Source organism: Notolabrus celidotus, chromosome 17 (assembly GCF_009762535.1).
Source record: "Notolabrus celidotus isolate fNotCel1 chromosome 17, fNotCel1.pri, whole genome shotgun sequence".
Taxonomy (NCBI): Eukaryota; Metazoa; Chordata; class Actinopteri; order Labriformes; family Labridae; genus Notolabrus; species Notolabrus celidotus.
Genome location: NC_048288.1, coordinates 23,653,557 through 23,672,404, shown reverse-complemented (window position 1 = coordinate 23,672,404; position 18,848 = coordinate 23,653,557). Strand labels below are relative to the sequence as shown.

At 40.3% G+C, this 18,848-nt stretch overlaps 1 protein-coding gene across 2 annotated transcripts; it reads left to right on the top strand.

Annotated features, from left to right (window-relative positions):
• The first annotated feature begins 486 nt into the window (after nucleotides 1-486).
• On the top strand, nucleotides 487-18,136 carry topbp1 (DNA topoisomerase II binding protein 1). 2 transcript variants are annotated; one of them, XM_034706144.1, is made up of 28 exons: nucleotides 487-860; nucleotides 1,037-1,130; nucleotides 1,220-1,354; nucleotides 1,455-1,598; nucleotides 3,456-3,637; nucleotides 3,746-3,939; nucleotides 4,029-4,205; nucleotides 4,799-4,965; nucleotides 5,060-5,223; nucleotides 5,356-5,591; nucleotides 5,683-6,011; nucleotides 6,976-7,148; nucleotides 7,394-7,605; nucleotides 7,706-8,022; nucleotides 8,138-8,323; nucleotides 8,410-8,525; nucleotides 8,641-8,764; nucleotides 10,576-10,734; nucleotides 10,929-11,028; nucleotides 11,250-11,451; nucleotides 11,599-11,828; nucleotides 13,258-13,403; nucleotides 13,509-13,599; nucleotides 13,952-14,115; nucleotides 15,386-15,514; nucleotides 15,622-15,711; nucleotides 16,800-16,961; nucleotides 17,908-18,136. In XM_034706144.1, the coding sequence occupies exons 2-28, from the start codon at nucleotides 1,044-1,046 to the stop codon at nucleotides 18,034-18,036; spliced, it is 4,545 nt and encodes a 1,514-aa protein (XP_034562035.1). In that variant the 5' UTR covers nucleotides 487-860; nucleotides 1,037-1,043; the 3' UTR covers nucleotides 18,037-18,136. The 2 variants fall into 2 exon arrangements, with proteins under 2 accessions (XP_034562035.1, XP_034562036.1); XM_034706145.1 differs by having other exon boundaries at nucleotides 497-875.
• The last annotated feature ends 712 nt before the right edge of the window (nucleotides 18,137-18,848 follow it).

Sequence of the window (18,848 nt, the reverse complement as noted above, 5' to 3'; positions counted from 1 at the left end):
TAGTTTCTTTGCATTTGAATATTGCTTTTGTTGATGCTTTGACTTTGGACAATCATCTTCATTTTGAGTCCAGTTCAGTAGATTTAAATGTTGGCACTCTGTCGAGCTAAATTTTTAATTTTCACATTAGAAATCTACAAAGTTGTAACATTTTTAAAATTATTTTATAAAAAAGAAGTTAAAGTAGATGTGATTATTGGAGGTAACCCTACTAGGTTTGGGGTAAGCCCATAATGTATTCCACGCCTGGCCACCCTTTAAAAGTCAGTGACCCAGTTTGGGCACCCAGGTCAAAACTGTCTGGCTCCGCCACTGATGTTCACGACTGTGTATTTTGAACATAAAATATTTTAGAAAAAACGAATTAGTAAATAATTCTTGAGAGGAAAGGCAAAAGTATTAGGAGAGGGCAAACTTTATTTTATTTTAATACATTTTGGTATTCACCAGCGGCGGATCATTTAAACCCTGATGTCTGACTCCACACGGACGAATTAGCAGGAACACCGGAAGTTACGTCGTTGGCGCGAATAACACTAACAAAGCTAATACTTGAATTTCTCAGAGCTATTATCCCTGTTTTAACCTGTTTTCACATTCAGTTATGAACTGCTATAGTGTCTCGTAACTTCCATATTTAATTATATGAGCACTTCTGCCCTTCGTACCTTTTTAATTATATATAATATGCTTCTTTGAATGTTAGCTAACCGGTGACTTGAGTAAACAAAGCTCTGCCTGAAACTGACAGCAGCGTCAAATAGATAAACCACGACCAGATGACAAGTTAGAGATCACATCGGTTGCTGTCAATGAGACTGCCCATCTGTATTTTTCTGACTCTAACGAGGAGCTACCAGGTTGGTCAGCAAACTGTAAGCTATGTATTGTTTTAAATGTAGTTGTAGCCTGATATCAGTGTAGCATGTTGTTGCCAGTTTGCCATGACTTGCTGAAACACAGAGACAACTGCAGAGATTAGCTAATGACGTTGTAACAAACCTTAACATGAAATCTGTCTCTGGTTCTGTCGCAGGCTGAAGATGTCCAAAGCAGATCAAGGAGGCTTCATTGTGAAGTTTGTGGAAAGCAAAGGGAAAAAATCTGAGTTTGCTGCTAAGGCATACGAGGTAAGCTCTGTTGTTTGTCTGATGATGATTACAGTATTTCTAATGTCATTTTGTTTGTGCCTGATGATATTTCTCTTGTGTTTACGCAGGCTATTTCAGAGCTGCAGTCTGAGAAGTACTTAAAAACTATAGATGAGGATGCTGTTTTACAAATGGACAAGAATGACAGATCTCTGTTTGTCTTCAGCAGCTTTTCCACCCCGGGCTTTCTGCACTGTAAAAAGGTCTTACTCAGTCATTATTACATCCTGACAACCTTACCATTAGGATACATTCCACTGTCTCACATGTTGTTGTTTTTTTCTTGTGTAACTTTTTGATTAGCTTGGCTGTCGAGTGGTGAGTCCACTGGTGGTACTGCACTGTCTGCAGCAGCAGCAATGTGTCCCCAAAGCAGAGAATCCTGTCTATAACATGGCCATGGCGAACATCACAATATCCTGCACAAGTCTGGATAAAGCAACACGGGTTGGTTCACTATCTCTGATACTTTGCAGACTAGACTTAGACTTTAGACTTTAGACTTTAGACTTAATTGTCTTCTTGGGGAAATTCTTTTTCACAGCCCCCTCTGCGTTTCCACAGACATAGACAAAGACAATCAGGAAAAAACATACATTGCTCAACTCAACAAACTATCCACAGAGGCATCAACACTCAAACAGTTTAGGGTCCCTATAACAGCAGGGATCAGGCTCTTGCCAAGGCGAGCCCCTCTACACCTTGTTACCCTGTAGAGGGTACCTGCGCCCTGAGGGTAGTGGGATTAAGTGGGTGTTTAGTGGATGTGTGATGTCCTGTTCTATTGAGGTTGCGATGCATCTGATGGCGCTGTTGTTTAAGTCTGTGAGGTTTGGTGTGGGGAGAGTGATTATTTTAGAAGCTGTGGTGGTTATGCATGTGAGTTTGGCCTTGTTTTTAATAGAGATAGACCAATATGTTTTTTTCAGGGCCCATACCAATTATTAGTAGTCAAGGAGGCCGATAACCAATATTTGGAGCCGATATTCACTCGAAGTAAAAGGGGAAATATTGGCGTCAAAATTTCAAATAATACAAACTACAACACTTAACTTTGTTTAAATGCCTTTAAGCATATTTCTATTAAACAGCTTTTCAGATTTGCAACATGTTAAAGGATTTTTTTTATCTTAGACTATAGACATCTTTGTTTTAAAATTCTAACAAAAAGTGCAGATTATCGGTCTATCCCTAGTTTTTAACAGATAACATGTTGTAGATGCAGGTGGAACAGTACAGGAGGATGGATTGGATCATGCTTTGTTACAGCAGCAGGAGGAGACGGGGGGCGACAGAGTCCTTTCAGTTTACGAATGGCTGACAGGCTACTTCACAGATGAATAACTATAATCTAAAGATGGTAAACCGATCAGCAAGGGGAGGACTAAGACTTTAGGCCTGAAACAAAAATACAATTAAGAAAATGTAAAATAGAATACATCAAAATAATAATATTTTCTTTGCTTACTTCATATTAGAAAGCCCTTTTTAAAAATAATGTTATCATTGCTATGAAATGGCAGTGTATAATCAAATGAATGCTTCAATGTGAGCATAACATTGTCCCTACTGATGCGCAGATGCTTTCCTTTTTATTTTTATTTTTATTATTTTTATTTTTCAAAAGTGCAAGTACACAGAGACATAAGACATAAACAGACATAGAAAAGAAAAAATACAATATAATTGGAGACACCACAACACTGGACATGACACTGGTGGGGGGTACATGATAATTCATAACCAAATCATGATGGGTGAGTTCTGGTACACAACAAAACATCTAGGAGGCTGAATAGCAGTTATAACAGCAGCAGGTAAATAACAATAAGGAAGAGTCACCTTGCAGAGCACCATGATCACACATAGTTACAGTACAAAGCTCTTAACCCAGACCTCTCCTGACAATGTCCGAGAGCCCACTCAGACCTTGGTCAAAGTCTTTTAAGAGACCAGCAGCTCTCTCCATATTTAGCAGGTCAAGGTAGTCTTCTAGCCATGAGCCTTCATGAAGCATGCTGGCTTTCGCTCCTTCCAGTTAAGAAGAATCAGTCTTTTAACCAAAAGGCAACCAAGGGCTCACAGGCGTGTGACAGCAGGGCTAGTTTTAGTCTGGGGCTTATAGCCCAAAATGCAAACAGAAGGGGGGATGGGAAAAACAGTATGCAAAATTCCTGTCATGACAGCATGCACTTCTGACCACATAGATGTTTTCCTAACAGATAAGGGGTTTTGAGTTGAGAAAATAGCAACACAGTGTTTTCTGTTCTGAATGCCTCCTCCTCCTCCTCTCTCTATCCACAGACAGAGGTGATGGATCTGGTGCAGCTCATGGGTGGACGGGTCTATCTTGACCTTAATGTATCTGTCACACACCTGATAGCAGGAGAAGTTGGCAGCAAAAAATACCTGGTAGCTGCCAGCTTGGGTAAACCAATCCTGCTGCCCACTTGGGTCAAAACCTGCTGGGAGAAATCACAAGACAGGTATCTACAGGTTAACTCATTTCAGAGAAGCACATGGAGCTGAATAGTAACTCCAACCCCATTTTACATGATACTGATTATAAGTACTTCCATTTCTGCCTCTCTCAGTCTTTTCAGGTACTCAGATCTGCCCACAGATGACTACCTGTGCCCTGTGCTGCGTGGCTGCACTGTTTGTGTGACCGGACTCTCCAGCACGGAGCGTAAAGAAGTGCAGCGCCTGTGTGAGGAGCATGGAGGCAACTACACTGGTCAGCTCAAAATGAATGAGTGCACACACCTCATTGTCAGTGAACCAACAGGCAAGTCACCAGACATTTCAGCACATGGGCCACATTTAAAAAAAATAAAATAAAGAAAAGGACTGATTTGTGCTTCTATTCGGTTGCAGGTCAGAAGTACGAGTGTGCACGAAAGTGGAATGTGTATTGCGTTTCATTGCACTGGCTGTTCGACAGCATAGAGAAGGGATTTTGTCAGGATGAGAGCCGATACACTGTGAACCGCAACACAGCAACGACGACAAGACCGCATACCTCAACACCGACAGGAACAAGCAAGAAAGAGGGTGAGGCAGAGACTGGTTATTGTTTCTTGTTCTCTGTATTTAAAATGTGACTCTGTCATTCTGTTAATGAAGGTGAAGCATGCATCAATTTATGTGTGAACAGTTTCTGATTGTAAGTCTGTTGACTGTTTGTTAAAGGGATATTTCAGTTTTTTTGAAGTGGGGTCCTATGAGTCACATTACACTAGTGCTCCTGCTAGCCACAGTGAGTGCAGCGGAAGAACACCAGTCTGCGAGGTGCGTCTGAAAATAGTGCCAAAAGAAGGTTGTTTCTGGCGGCAAAGTCAAGAGCTGCAAATTTTTCTAGTAGTGCATGCAATTGCACTATGAGGAGTGCCTGGACCATATTTTTTAACTTTAGCGAAATTACACAAAAGAGATGTCCCCGTCTGCAGAGAATTGTAGCCTAGCTTGCCTGCCGGTCATCTGGGAACTTTCTGGTTAAAGGGGAAGAGCTCACCAGCACTCATTGTGGCTAGCAGGCGCACTAGTGTAATGTAACTCATACGACCCCACTTAAAAAAAAACTGAAATATCCCTTTAAAGTTCAAAGGCAGTTAATTGTAATAGTGAATCCTGTTTTTCAACCCCAGATGGGCCCTCTCTGCTGGGCTTGAGTCATATCTCCGTCAATGCCAGCATGACAATAAATGACACAGCCCTTACAAACGGCACCATCAGCCGCCTGGAAGCTCCAGACCCCATAGACAACCTGGACCTCACCCGCTGCCCAGCTGACGATATACTGGATGGCTGTAAGGTACAGAGAAGGGTGTTAGTTTTTTTATTCTAACAGCAGTCCCTTGATTCAGAAACCAGTGCTCTATGTCACACGTTTATTTGTTTCTGTGCAGTTGTATCTTTGCGGCCTGCCGGGAAAGAAGCTGGAGAAGCTGCGGCGTCTTGTGAACGCAGCAGGAGGTCTTCGCTTCAACCAGCCCAGTGAGGAACTCACACATGTGGTCATGGGAGAGGTGGACCAGGACCTCAAGAACTTTCTGTCCAAAGCAACACATAGGTGTGAAGGGCAAGAGATTTCTACTGTACATTGTATTTACTGCATCTTTTAATCTAGTTCATCCTGGAGATCTGGTGTGTTTCCATCGTTACTACCCACCTTAAGTTTGTGTTCCTGTATGTACCTCCACAGACCTCATATAGTAACAGTGCAGTGGCTGCTGGACAGTTTCAACAAAGGGAGTCTGCTCCATGAAGAAGGTTACCTTCACCCTGACTGCCTCCCTCCTGCTGTGTCTGTCCCTGCCCGCCACACTTCCTCCTCCCGCCTCTCAGCTGCCCCCCCTGTGGCCAGTCCCAGCACTCCCCGGCAGAGGAAGACAGATGAAGATCTGCTCTCACAGTACATGGATGATGACCCTACAGTTGGCAAGTATCTGCAGCTGAGAATAATCTGAGGCCTTTTACAAGATGTAGTTTTATTTATCGCAGCTCATCTGATTTTTCTCACACACTTCAGTTGACATGCACCCTCCAGCTGAGGACGACCGTAGGAGCAGCACAGCTGCAGAGCCTCAGTCTGAACCCTGGCCAGCAAACCAGACCAGAGGAGCAGAGCCTGAATCCACCCTGCAGGAGGCCAGTGAAGCGGGCCTGTTTTTCGGGAGGTCTTTTCTTCTTGTGGGATTCGGAGCTGACGCTGAGGCTCAGCTTTCTGTGCTGGTGACAGAAAACGGAGGGAGGGTTCTGGTGGGCCGTACTCGTATTGTGGCGGACTATGCAGTGGTCCCTCTGCTGGGCTGCTCAGTGGAGGCCACAGTGGACGAGGTGGTCACTGATACCTGGCTGGTAAGATCAAAGTCAAACTGCAATTCTGTAACTGCTGTGTAGATGAAGATGAACACTTTTTTCACGTCATTCACGTTTTGGAACGAGTTCCCTTTTTCTTTTTTGAAAGCTCTGTTGATTTGATATTTTACACATTATGTAGAGAAGATCAACTTAAACAATTTGGGCATGTGATGTTTTTATTTTAGAGAAAACATAAATTAATAAACAAAATCAATATATCAGGGAGTAAAAACAATGAAAGGAGAGAAAAGGAACATTAAGGCATTAAACATCGTCCATGAAATAGTGCAAAGAGTGCTTAAACAGATTATACAATATAACAAAATAACGTGTATAATATAAAAGCCATGCAATTCCCAGACATATATGCCAAATTACTTTAAAACAAAAATAATTAAGTACAAAAGTGAATAAATTAATTAATTAAAAAACAATTACACTATTTTAAAAAAGAAAATAAATGAATATATAGAGAAGAGAAAAAAGTTGTAATAGTAAAAGTAAAATAAAATACATAAGATAATATTTAAAAAGTCAAAAATAAGAATAAGAATAAAAAATGAATGAAAGAGTTGTGTTGCTTTTCTCATTTATGAGGCAAAGCCACAATTTTCATCTATAGATTAATTAACTCATTACACTGCTTGAGATATAAAGCTAGTTTTTCCGATGTTTAATCCTTAGGTCAGATCGAATTATCAAACAAAGCATTTTAAAAGTTGTGACTTGCTCTTTAATGAAAATAAAATCTGTTTAAAACCTGTTAATATGATATTTTTAAGTAAGAGACTCAGTTTTGAAAAACAGGAGATATTAACTGATTGATAAATAACTGTTGTTGAAAAAAATATACCTTCAATTTAATGTAACTGACCTATAGTAGGTTTTTTGCCGTACAATGCATCTTCTTTGTTGGTTTGTCCCTGATAGAAATATGTGTCACTGTTTGTTTGTTTTTCAGGCCATGTGTGTGGAGAAGGAGTGTGTTCTGCCGCTCTCCTCCAACCCTCTGTTCACTCCTGTTCCTGTGATGGACGGACGCTTCCCTCTCAAAGATTGCGTTCTCTCCGTCAGCCAGTTCACCGGAGCAGAGAGGGAGTCTCTGGTGGAGCTGGCCAAGCACCTCGGAGCAAAGTACGGTTACACTGCTGTATGATTCCACATGCTGTTTTACTTTTAGGCAACGTAGTGTAACAAATTTAATCTACAAGAGGCTCAGGCAAGCTAACATTTCTACCTGTAGTAGCCTCTTTGGTTTTACTTTTGCATAGTAAGTTAAGTTTCCCCCCTGCAGACCTTTTCCCCTCACATGTCCTGCATTTCCAACGTGAACTACATCCATCCTCTTACATTCCACTCTTTCTTCTCTCCCCCCGCAGTGTGCAGGATTATTTTGTGCGCCTGGCTAACCAGAAGAAAGGCATGCTGGCCAGCTCTCACCTGGTGCTGCAGAGCCCTGAAGGCACAAAGTACCAGGCTGCAAAGAAATGGGGGCTCCCTGCTGTCACCATGCACTGGATCCTGGAATCTGCTCGGATCGGCCAGAGGGCAGAGGAGGGGCGTTTTCTAGTAGACCTGCCTCCCTCACCAGGTTAGAAAAGTCTTGATTGCAGACTTTATGTGACTGTAAATGCATGTTTTAGTGTAACTTTCTTGTGCTTTAACAAAGACAATATTTTCTTCTTCTGCAGAGAGGGAGGAGGAGAGTTTCATTGGTGGTTCCCAGAAGTTAGCGATGCCTCCTCCTGCACGTCCATCTCCAGAGATCCCTCTGCTGGGTTTCCAGAGTGGTAAGGCTGTGACTCCACTGGATGTGGGTCGCTTTCAGTGCAAAGTGTTCAGATCCATGTTGGACGAGAGGAAGCCCAAAGAAGATGTCAGCACCCCAAAACAAATCCAGGAGGGCGGCAGAAAGAACCCTCTGCAGAAAGAAGCCTCTCTGCAGCTGGTCACCCCCTCTCGCTTCCTCAGCAGAGACCAGCTCTTCAGGTCCACTTTCAATGTGAAGGTAGGGACCCAGTGAGCAGCAGCAGAGTTTAATGCTTGAGTTGCAGTTTTTTTACTTGAGTCATAGGCCTGTTTGCATTGAAATCATTTTGTAAATGCACCGTTTCTCTGTTAAGGATGCACTAGGAGAGTTGGAGACTCCAGGGGGGAGATCCAAACCAGGTGAGAGGGCAGGGACCCCTCTCACCGATGTCATCAACAGGAACCTCAAGGGCGCTCTGGCCAATAGCAGCAGAAATAATGTCACCGATATGCAAGCTGCATCTGCCAGCCCCCAACTTAGCAAGACCATCGAGAAGGAGGTAAACTAACAGACAAAAGGACGACGTGTGCACTCTGTGATTACGCTGTCTGCTGCTTTGAGTTGATTGATCGCTTTGTTTGAAAGGTCGTGGAAAAAGAAGCCGCCCCCCTGGCTGGTGTTGTGATCTGTGTGGGAAAGAAGCTGAGCAAAATGCAGGGGGAACTCAATGCTGTGGCTGCCTCTCTCGGAGCTGACTTCAGGTATTCAGGGAACGCTTTTTATAATGTTGGATCCAGACATGTCCATATGTATATGAAAATATACATGTATTTCTGATATGGATAAAAATTCTCAAACTGTTCCTCTTGTTTAAAGGTGGGCTTGTGACGACACAGTGACACATTACATCTACCAAGGCCGAGTGGGGGACAACACCCGGGAATACAGAGGAGTGAAGGAGAGAGGGCTGCATGTGGTCTCTCAGCACTGGCTGCAGGCTGTATGTTTACAAGAAGAAACCAAACTCCACTTCACACCTCAGCATGTTTTTTAACTTCTTAGGAAATATTTAACCCTTACAGACAATCTTGATTGATCAGTTATTAATAGTTATTTGTGCAACTAGAGCTTAAATTAATGTCTTTCTTATGAATTCCTCAGTCTGTTATTTGATAATAATTCCATCAATAGCTTGGTTAAGAAAATAACTGAATTTAGGGGAAAAAGGTCATCATAATTTTCCAGAGCCAATATGATTTGTTTTTAATGTTTATTTTTGGTCACACGCTTATTCTAAATCCTGACACGGAGGTTTTTTCTGCATAAACTGAAAATTCCTTTCTTCTTTTTGCAAAAAGCTGGAACCAACATTTTGGCATTTTACTTTATTTCAATTTTTTTATTGTTTATTGATTTAATCAGTTTTCCAAACATATGATGTTGGCTCGGTCAATATTTCGGTCAAATTAGTTGTGAAGTCGGTTCTAACTTAATAATGATAGTAATAATAGTTTATGTCAAAAAGGGCTTTACACAGACAAAAGATACAGAGAGTTTAGAGTAGAATAAAATAATGATGATAATAAAATAATAATAATAATATTAATAATAATAATAATATTAATAATAATAAGATAATGATAATACAATAATGATTAAAATAAAGATAATAAAATAATGATGATAATAATAGAGTAATGATGATAATAAAGATAATAATACAATATTAATTAAATAATAATTAGATATGAACAATGGTAATTTGATAATGATAAAGATATTATTTAAATAAAAATGATAATAATCAAAATAAAGATAAAATAATTTTGATGTGATAATAGAATAATGATGATATAAAGATTATCATTCAATATTAGTTAAATAATAATACATTTTTAATAAAGATAACAATAATTGAGTAGCATGATGGTATCGAAATGAAAGCAATGACACAGATTTCTGTAAGAAAGGATCAATAAAACAGTGCAATTTAAGTTGTATAGATAATTAACCTGAATGTCTAAAGAGGTGTGTTTTTAAAAGCTTTTTGAAAACAGCAGCTGATTCTGCAGAGCAACACATAGGTGTGAAGGGCAAGAGATTTCTACTCTACATTGTATTTACTGCGTCTTTTAATCTAGTTCATCCTGGAGATCTGGTGTGTTTCCATCGTTACTACCCAACTTAAGTTTGTGTTCATGTGTATGATGTGGGCAGGTCATTCCACAGCTTTGGGACTACAGCCTGGAAGTGAGAGCGTGGGACTGATAGTAAATGTTTCAGATCTGAGGGAACAGGTCGGCTAGTGAGGGTGAAGTAGTTTAGCTAAGTAATCTGGGGCCTGATCGTGTAGGGATAAGAATTTCAAACTGTATTCTAAAGGCAACTGGGAGCCAGGGGCTGGGTCTTCATAAACTTGCACATCATTATGAACACTGATGAACCTTGTTGTCAGTGATGATTGTAACTACATGGTAGCTAAAAAGATCAGGTTCAAAATGTAGTGGATGTTGGTTATGTTAGCTAGTTAAGAAATCATGTTTTTGAGGAGAAACATGAAGTCATATTAAAGAGCACTTGATGTAATTTAGGATCTAATTTGGTGTCTCCAGCTTTGTGCCTCTTGCACATTTCCCCTGGGGAAATTATCCCGTCAACAAAAGCAGAATATTTAATCATGAAGAGCTTTGAAATGCTAATTCTACAGGCAGTAGGGACTTTCTGTTGTGTTTCCCCTCGCGATGATAAACTGATGTGTGCTTATACGTGTGTTTTTTGTGCTAACAGTCTGCCCATGTTGTTTTCCTGCAGTGTGCTGAGGAGCAGAGACGTGTTCCAGAGTCTCTGTACCCTTTCACCTACAACCCAAAGATGAGCCTCAACCTCAGCCAGGTGCCCAACAGCTCGCAGAGGTCTCCACCTTTAACACGAACACAAGTGAAAGAGATGGCTGAGGCAGAGGAGGACAAGGTGGGGCTCGACGTGTCATGTCACTCCTGTGGCTGTGTCTGTTAGTGCTGGATTCACTGAGACATTGACTGCTGTGGAATCAATATTTGATGTTATCAGATTAAGAAGTGTCTCATTAATGCCAGAGCACGAGTTCCTGAGTCAGTTATGTTCCTGTTTCTCAATTTAATCCTGTGTAATAATCTGCCCTGCAGTGTGAAACCAGTGTGAACCCAGATGACACGACGACTTCACGCAGAGTAAGTGACGGGAGCGTGGATCAGGAGGACACGCAGGATGCTGCAGATAAAACTGGTGAGTGTCATATCCAGATTTAATTTAATTCTCCCAAAAGTTCCTTCAAGTACTTGATAGATACTTATTTTACGATCATGTTGATTCATACAGAGAAACTAACAGATAAGGTATAACTTTACCAACAACATAATTCAGTAACTTGTTCCCAGGAGATAGAAAACTATGACCTTGGGGAACTTCAGGGCCTCCGTAGTTTCAGGATGGTCTCTTGTGTTCAGGTATTTCAGAGACCGTAGAGATGAGAGAGAACCTGCACCGACAGCTCCAAGAGATCATGTCAGCCACCAAGCTAACAACAGGGCGCCGCACCTCAGTCAGACTCAGCAGGATGGGATCAGGAGGGGCCGACTCGGGCCCACACACACCTGAGGAGAGCCGGGTTGCACGTACTGGGAACAGACGAACTCTCGAAGCTCTGAGGTGAGGGAACCATGTTCAGAATCTAACAGTAAGCATTTAGAAGTGGACTGTTTTCACTTTTAGGACTGCTGTTAAACTCAAAGTCATGCATTGTTGAGTTCACACACTTCTAGTCCAAATTAAATCCACATTCTATCCTGACTTCAGGGTCACCAGAGAAGCAGCAATGGATATGAACACAGAGCCGTCTCAGAGCGAGCAGATCGTTTGGGATGACCCCACAGCCAGAGAGGAGAGGGCCAAGCTTGCTGATAATCTTCAGTGGCCCGGCAGTCCCTCGCAGCACTCTGAGCCCCTCGCTCCTCCACCTCCCCCCACTGCGGAAAATGGGGCTCGATTCAGGGACTCCATGACAGACTCTGAGCTGGTGGAGATGGGTGAGAGATCAGGAGCTGATCGCAGTCAGACCTTTATAAGTTGAAGAATGGTGTCAGTGGTAACCAAAGTGTTCACATAGTGGAGATTTATGAAGTCACATTAAAACACTAGTTACTGCATAGAGATTAGTTTTAAAATAAACCTCTACTGACTGATATTCATCCAAAAACAAGATCAGCTCGCTTGCATGTGACCGCTTTATTTTGAAGAGCAAAAAGATGAATGTGGAAGTGGTTGACATCTCATTCATCCAATAATAATAATAATAATAATAATATGATAATAATATGATAATAATAAAAAAAAAGTCTAATAATAATAATAATAAATAAATAAATAATAACAATAGTAATAAAATAATAATGATAATAATAATTCCTCCAAAAAATAAAAAACACGAAGATTAAATTACAAAACGTTACTCCACTCATCTTGGATCAAATGACCAAATAATAATAGTAAGGTGAGTGTAATCAGATATTTTTATATACATTTGACCATTTCTTATTACATATTCTCACACATTTCTCCCAACATAAATAAAAGAGTGTCATATTTGCATTTAAAAGTATTAGAACTTAATTTTAACATACATTTTTCTTCCTAAAAGTCATGATTTAAGAAACAATGTGTCATTTTGTGATGCTACACTGACTTCCTTTTTGGTTTCTATATTACCTGTCTGTATAAACAAACAAACAAACTATGAAACAGACTACAGTTAATACTGACGTCTCTTAATGACATACAAAAGCAAACAAAACCATCAGCGACAAGATTGATCATTTCAATACAGTTAGTTTTTAAGTCTGGAACCGCTGCCTTAGGGAAGGTGACGATGAGGTGATTAGCCGCACGTCGCCAAGCCAGACAATTTTTAAACTTTGATGCATTCAAATGTTAAAAGGAAGCAGAGTGAGAGTCTCTGGTACACTACCTACACATGCACACTGTCCAAAATCAGCTTAGAGAGGAGAGATACCACTTTGTCCACGAGGGCACCAAAGTCTACACAAACTTTAAGTTCCTCACAGCAACTGAGTTATAATGGTGGTGAGTAAATCACTAGTTTATAACATGCCAACAAAGGAGGGACTAACTGTATTTATTTATTGTTTTGATGTTTATTTGTATAAGGAGACAGATGAAGCAAGTAAAAACTGAATATTTAACATTGATTTTTATTTGTCACATACTACAGCACTTATAGCCTAAATAAATTTGCAACATCAGTCCTCAGGAAGGCCTTAAAAATCAACAATAAATACACACGAGACAGTGCAAAGCAAACTCAACAACAAACCTGACAAAACTGCAACTTTCAGCCTCCACAGGGAGATATTTCATGATTTGAATATCAATTTGAAGGACTCTCAAAGTTAAGTTTTAACAACTTCTCTCTGACTGTCGTCTCTTTTCCTTTCCCAGTTGCCTGTGACGTCATCGAGCAGCACATGGGCCGGAAAGTTCGACCCCCCCCTCCGACAGAGAGGCGTGAAAGTGACATCCTTACTCCTGAAGCACCCAGCATCGCTTTCCCACTCGCCAACCCCGCAGTAGCTCCAGAGCCACAGGTGGAGATTGATATCCACATGTGTTGTTACATGATAAATCATATGAAATAAATCAGCTGTAATAAGCACCCTGTCGTCTCTAAAAAGTTTCCCTCTGTCTCCCAGGAGGAGGAAGAGAAGCAGCCGCCCAGATTTCAGCTGTCCTCCCTCAGCCCTCAGGAGCGCATAGACTACAGCCACCTCATAGAAGAGCTCGGTGAGTCTAATTAGTCCTTTAAAAGTGTTTCATCACGCTGCACATCACAGCCTGGAGTCAGGGAAGCTAATCCCTGATGACTAACAGGGAGGATGTGCCTGCAGGGTCTGGGAATATTTCCTCTCACAGATGCTTCCACAGGCACTAATGTCGTGCAGCATTCTCATATATACCACCAGACTTGTATGATATATTATTGAACCACAGCGCTACATTTGCAGAAAGACATTCAGAGTAATAGCTTTAACCTTTTTAGAATGATTCTGTTTACAACTATGACTCCAATTCAAGTAAAAAATTTCTTATCTGCAGTTCTGTTTCATCACTTTTCTACTTGTGCTTATTTTCATAGGTGGTGTGGTTCTTGACAAGCAGTCGTTTGACCCCAGCTGCTCCCACATCATCGTCGGGACTCCTCTGCGTAATGAAAAGTACTTGGCAGCGATGGCGGCAGGAAAATGGATCTTGCATCGCTCGTATCTGGAGGCCTGCCGCTCTGTGGGTCGCTTCTTCCAGGTCAGAATCTGAAGACTGTCTAAGGTCACTTTAGTCTTCGTGATGATATTATGTTACATTAAAATAGGTTTACTATGAACCATTTAGCAAAGGTCTTGTCTCTTTTCAGACCAATTTGATTTTCTTTTTTCTTTTTTTCTCTTTGCTTTTCTTGATGAGGTTACATTAAAAAAAACACATTATCTGTCAGTTAACAAACGTCAGGTTAGCCTCCTTTAAAATAGTCCATTCTCTTCAGACTTTTTGATGGGTTATAAAGTCAGTCCACTTTTTTCATTTTCCTTGACAGGCAGATTGTTGAAGTCTTAAATTGTGTGTAAAGTTCTCCATATCATGTAGTTTTTCCACAATGTCCAACCAGTTTCTCTGAGTGGGGGGGTTCTCCTTACAACACTTTCTTTTTATAGCTTTCTTTGATGCCAGCAATAGTTTTCCAACCAGGTACATGTCTTTGCTTTGTATATTTTCCTGTGTTAAATTTCCCAGATGACCAATTTGATTTTCAAGGTTTGTGTGCACTTGGTTAATTTAAAAAAAGTCTTTGGCATACATGTTTTCATATGTTTTCTTTCAAAATCAGGTTTACAGTGAAGCTGAAAATGTTCAGATTTTTGTAGGTTTGGTTTTCTGCCAACTGCTAATCTGTTGTTAATTTAAAAATGATTGATTCATCCAATGATCTATTATTTAGAATTGAAAGTTTCCCAAATAAGGAACAAAAAGAGAACTCAAACCGGTGTGCATTCTTGACCTCTTCATTAATAACCAAGCCAAATTTAGAATCAAATGCAGCATGAATAGGATGAAACAGTGTCTTTAAAAAAAGACTTACAGCCTGGGCATTTTGTATAATAATAATAATTTAAAAAATCATCATTATTATTATTATCCTTGTTGCAATAGTAATTATAAATACATAAATTGTATTGTCATTACAATAATGATAATAATAATTAATGATAATAACTGAAAAGAAGAAGAATCAAAATCATATTCATCATAATAATAATTTTATTTATAGCACTCAATAGAAGTAACAAAATACTTCACAAAAAACAATAAGAACACAATAAAAGTAGTTAAGGGTAAAATATTAAAAATGTGAATAAATTCCCCAAATAAAAGCTTTATTATAAAACTTAAAGTGTCTGAAATAACATTAAGTTTCATGGACATTCATCAGCTCTAATCAAACTGTTACAGTGATCGTTGTCAGTTTTATTGTAATGCTGAAACAGATTCAACACCCCTCTCTTTGCTTGTGTTGCAGGAGGATGAGTACGAGTGGGGCAGCAGTTCCATTCTGGATGCGTTGCCCTCCATCACCTCCCAGCAGAGGAGACTAGCTTTGGCTGCCATGCGCTGGAGAAAAGCCCTGCAGGGACGCTCGGAGCAAGAGGTACACACAGCCACATACACACACAGCTAACAGAGCAGTCCTAACTAAATGCAGTTTGTACTCTGTTACCTGAGTGTTACAGGGAAGTCACTTCTTCTGTTTCTCAGGGAGCCTTCAGTGGATGGACAGTCATGCTGAATATCGACCAGAGCAGAGAATCAGGATTCAGACGGCTACTGCAGTCTGGCAGGGCTAAGGTTGCTGCATGTTTTTTAATGTGTTAAATCTAGCATTACAGTATTTGTCCTGTACCGGCGGCTCTTGTGCTTTTCAAATTGGACGAACATCAAATTTGTATAAAAATCTGTTTTTATTTATTCCCAAAACTCCTCAAAACGTCCTGAAACCAACAGTGATAGGCTACGTGTGTGAACTCAAACAGCTGTAATTTCCCCCCAACTTCACCCAGAGTTTTTTTTTTCTGCCTGTCCCCTGATAAGATTTCCACGTGAAGGGCAACATGTGACAGGAAACATTCCAAGGTTGAAGAAGGAGAATCATTTTCATGCAGGAAACAGCAAAGATGTCTGCACACGCCCTTTCACACGTAGCTTTGATATAAATCCAAAAGCTGTCATAATAGTCTGTTGCTCTGTCCCCCATCAGGTTGAAAAATATTACACTGTGGCCATTGATGCATGCTTTTGATATACGACATGCCTCCAAAGACATATCCCTAACCCACCAACCCCCTGGTCTGACAGGAAACTTCAACCATATATATACTTAGGCCTTAAATTTTAAGAGACATTCAGGCATGCTATAAAAAAAGAGGCGAAAGAAAGATTAATTTTATCCACGATCCTGTATCCAATAAGTTAAAGAGTGTCTCTCTTGATATTTAAATATGTACAATCTAGAGCAGAGTCACCTTAAGGCGGGTACACGTTAACCACGTCCGTTTTTTGCATTGTTATTCCAAGGAAAGGATTCGACCGAAGCAGGAAGCGTCCTAGATTTTTAAACAAATTGCATTATAAACAGTTTGGCTTAGATGATGCATTGACATCAGTCACATTCAGTAAATATTCAGCATCTACTTTGTGATTAAAAGGGGCATTCATCCCTGCTATAAAACCAGTAAGACCTGAGCATTTTTAATCTTGACTGCAGAAACAAAGTTTGAAAGAAAAAAGCAACAGGCAGGGTTTTAAAGCTGGTAAACATATTTCAAAGGATATAATCAAAAGTGGTCTGGGAAGTGGACAGCTTTGTATTTTTTTATACTTTTTATCACGTAAACGTCCTGAAGCTGTGATTCTGACCTTTATTGTAACCCTTCCAGGTCTTGCCGAGTCCCTCCCCGTCCTTGTACAAAGAGGCCACTCACCTGTTCGCAGACTTCAGTCGGCTGAAGCCCGGAGACTTCAGAGTCAACATATCGGAGGCTAATTCTCAAGGAGTCACATGCATGAAGCCGGAGTACATCGCAGACTATCTCATGCAGGTTAGTTGAATAAGTAGTAAATGTAAGAAATACATTTTTTAATTTGTATATTTAAATTATAGCAAAGCTGCAAAATGATCAAGGCAGATGTCTGTCTAACATGAGTCTGGTTCGGCTCGAGGTTTCTGCCTGTTAAAGGAAGTTTGTCCTTGCAGCTGAAACTTGATAAATACTGCAAAGTGCTCTTCTCATGGTGGATTAAGATGAGATCAGACTGAGTTTTAACCTGTCTTGATGTTGGGTCTTTGTTAATAATATAACATAGAGTACAGTCTAGACCACTGGTTCCCAAAGTGGGGGTTGGGAACCCTTGGGGGGTCGCCAGGCACAGATGGGAGGTCGCAAGATCCCATCCAAAAAAGTGGTTCTTTCAAAAGCTTTTTTTTTTCCTTCTGAATATCTAAAATTGTATATTTTATCCATTATTCTATAAAAATAAATAAAGATATTGGTTAATATGAATGCAAATCAGAATCTGTATATCCTATCACTGCTACAGACTAAACATGAACATTATTTGCATTCTGCTTTCAACCTTTTTTAAATAACTATGAAATAAAATGATGTTATTTTGGCTTTCAGTTTCTAATGTCTGTTTTTGGGTTGGCTTATTAGTAGTTGCCCATGGCTGTAAGCAATATTTAACCAACCAAAGTAACAGCGTGGGTCCCGAATCTCTGGCTCCTTTATTTTGGGGGACCTAGGCTGAAAAGTTTGGGGACCCCTGGTCTAGACCTGCTATGTTTGTAAAAGCATCTTGAGATAACATTTGTTCTGATTTGGCGCTATATAAATAAAGATTGATTGATCTTATCTCACATATTCAAGTTGTTAATCATGTCTCAGGTATTTCTAAAACACTATTTTACAAGACCACATCCAAAGTATTACGACAGGAAATGATTCATCTGAGAGGATTAAATGTGAGCTGCACCTCTTTCCCCAGGAGCCAACTCCACCTATCGAGCTGTACCTTCTGTCTGAAGCTCCGGCCGAACAAACTCCAGAGACCCCGTCACTTAAGCGTAAAGCAGCAGCAGACACCTCTCGCCCGAAAAAGAGCCGTATTAACTGAAACGTATTCAAATGTCAATGTGTAAAAAAAAATGATTGTACATAATATATTCTTTTTGTTATGTCTTAAAAATAAAATAAATGTAGCGCTTGTTTTGTCACTCTGACTCCCTCATTGAAGAGCGGTGCAGTTGGCTGCTGTCTGTAGTTTACACGTTGATGGATGACTCAGTGAAGGTCTGCAGAAAATGTTGAGTCACGTTTTGTAACTGGGTGCAGAAACATGACCTGGCCTGTAGGGGACAGTACATCATCACTTTATGACTCATGTTTGTGGGAGAAGAGTTTTCTCAGCAACAGAGTGAAAAGTGAGTCACTCGTGCAGATGATAGGTTTGTAATATTATTTCATGGTTACAGCTGAGTCATACTATTGATGTCAACTTAAACTCCTCTTTCAGTTTTTCTAGCATCTCCATCCTTCAAAGGTGAATATGATTTACTACCTTTCTATTATTTTTGTAATCCCTACCTATTACGACACACTTATAATTTTAAACAGCTTGTGCCTCTACATTTGAAGAAGAGAAAGAGGCATCCAGTAGCTAACATGTCAAGTTCACACCCATGTGTTTCTGTGCTGTTGATCTCAAACAGTAAACACCAGATTTTGTTTATCCAGTGTCAGTTTAGGCCTTCAGTTAGGCAATGTGCTATTTGGTACCAGGGTGCCAGCTGAGATTAGATGCCCCTGTTTGCTCCCATATGGACAGTTAAGAAGTTTAACCTCATATTAGACAGACCAGCTGACAGCCTCCTGATGGATTCAGGCTTGAGCTGCGGTTTGAGATGTGTGGGATTAGGAGAGGAGGAG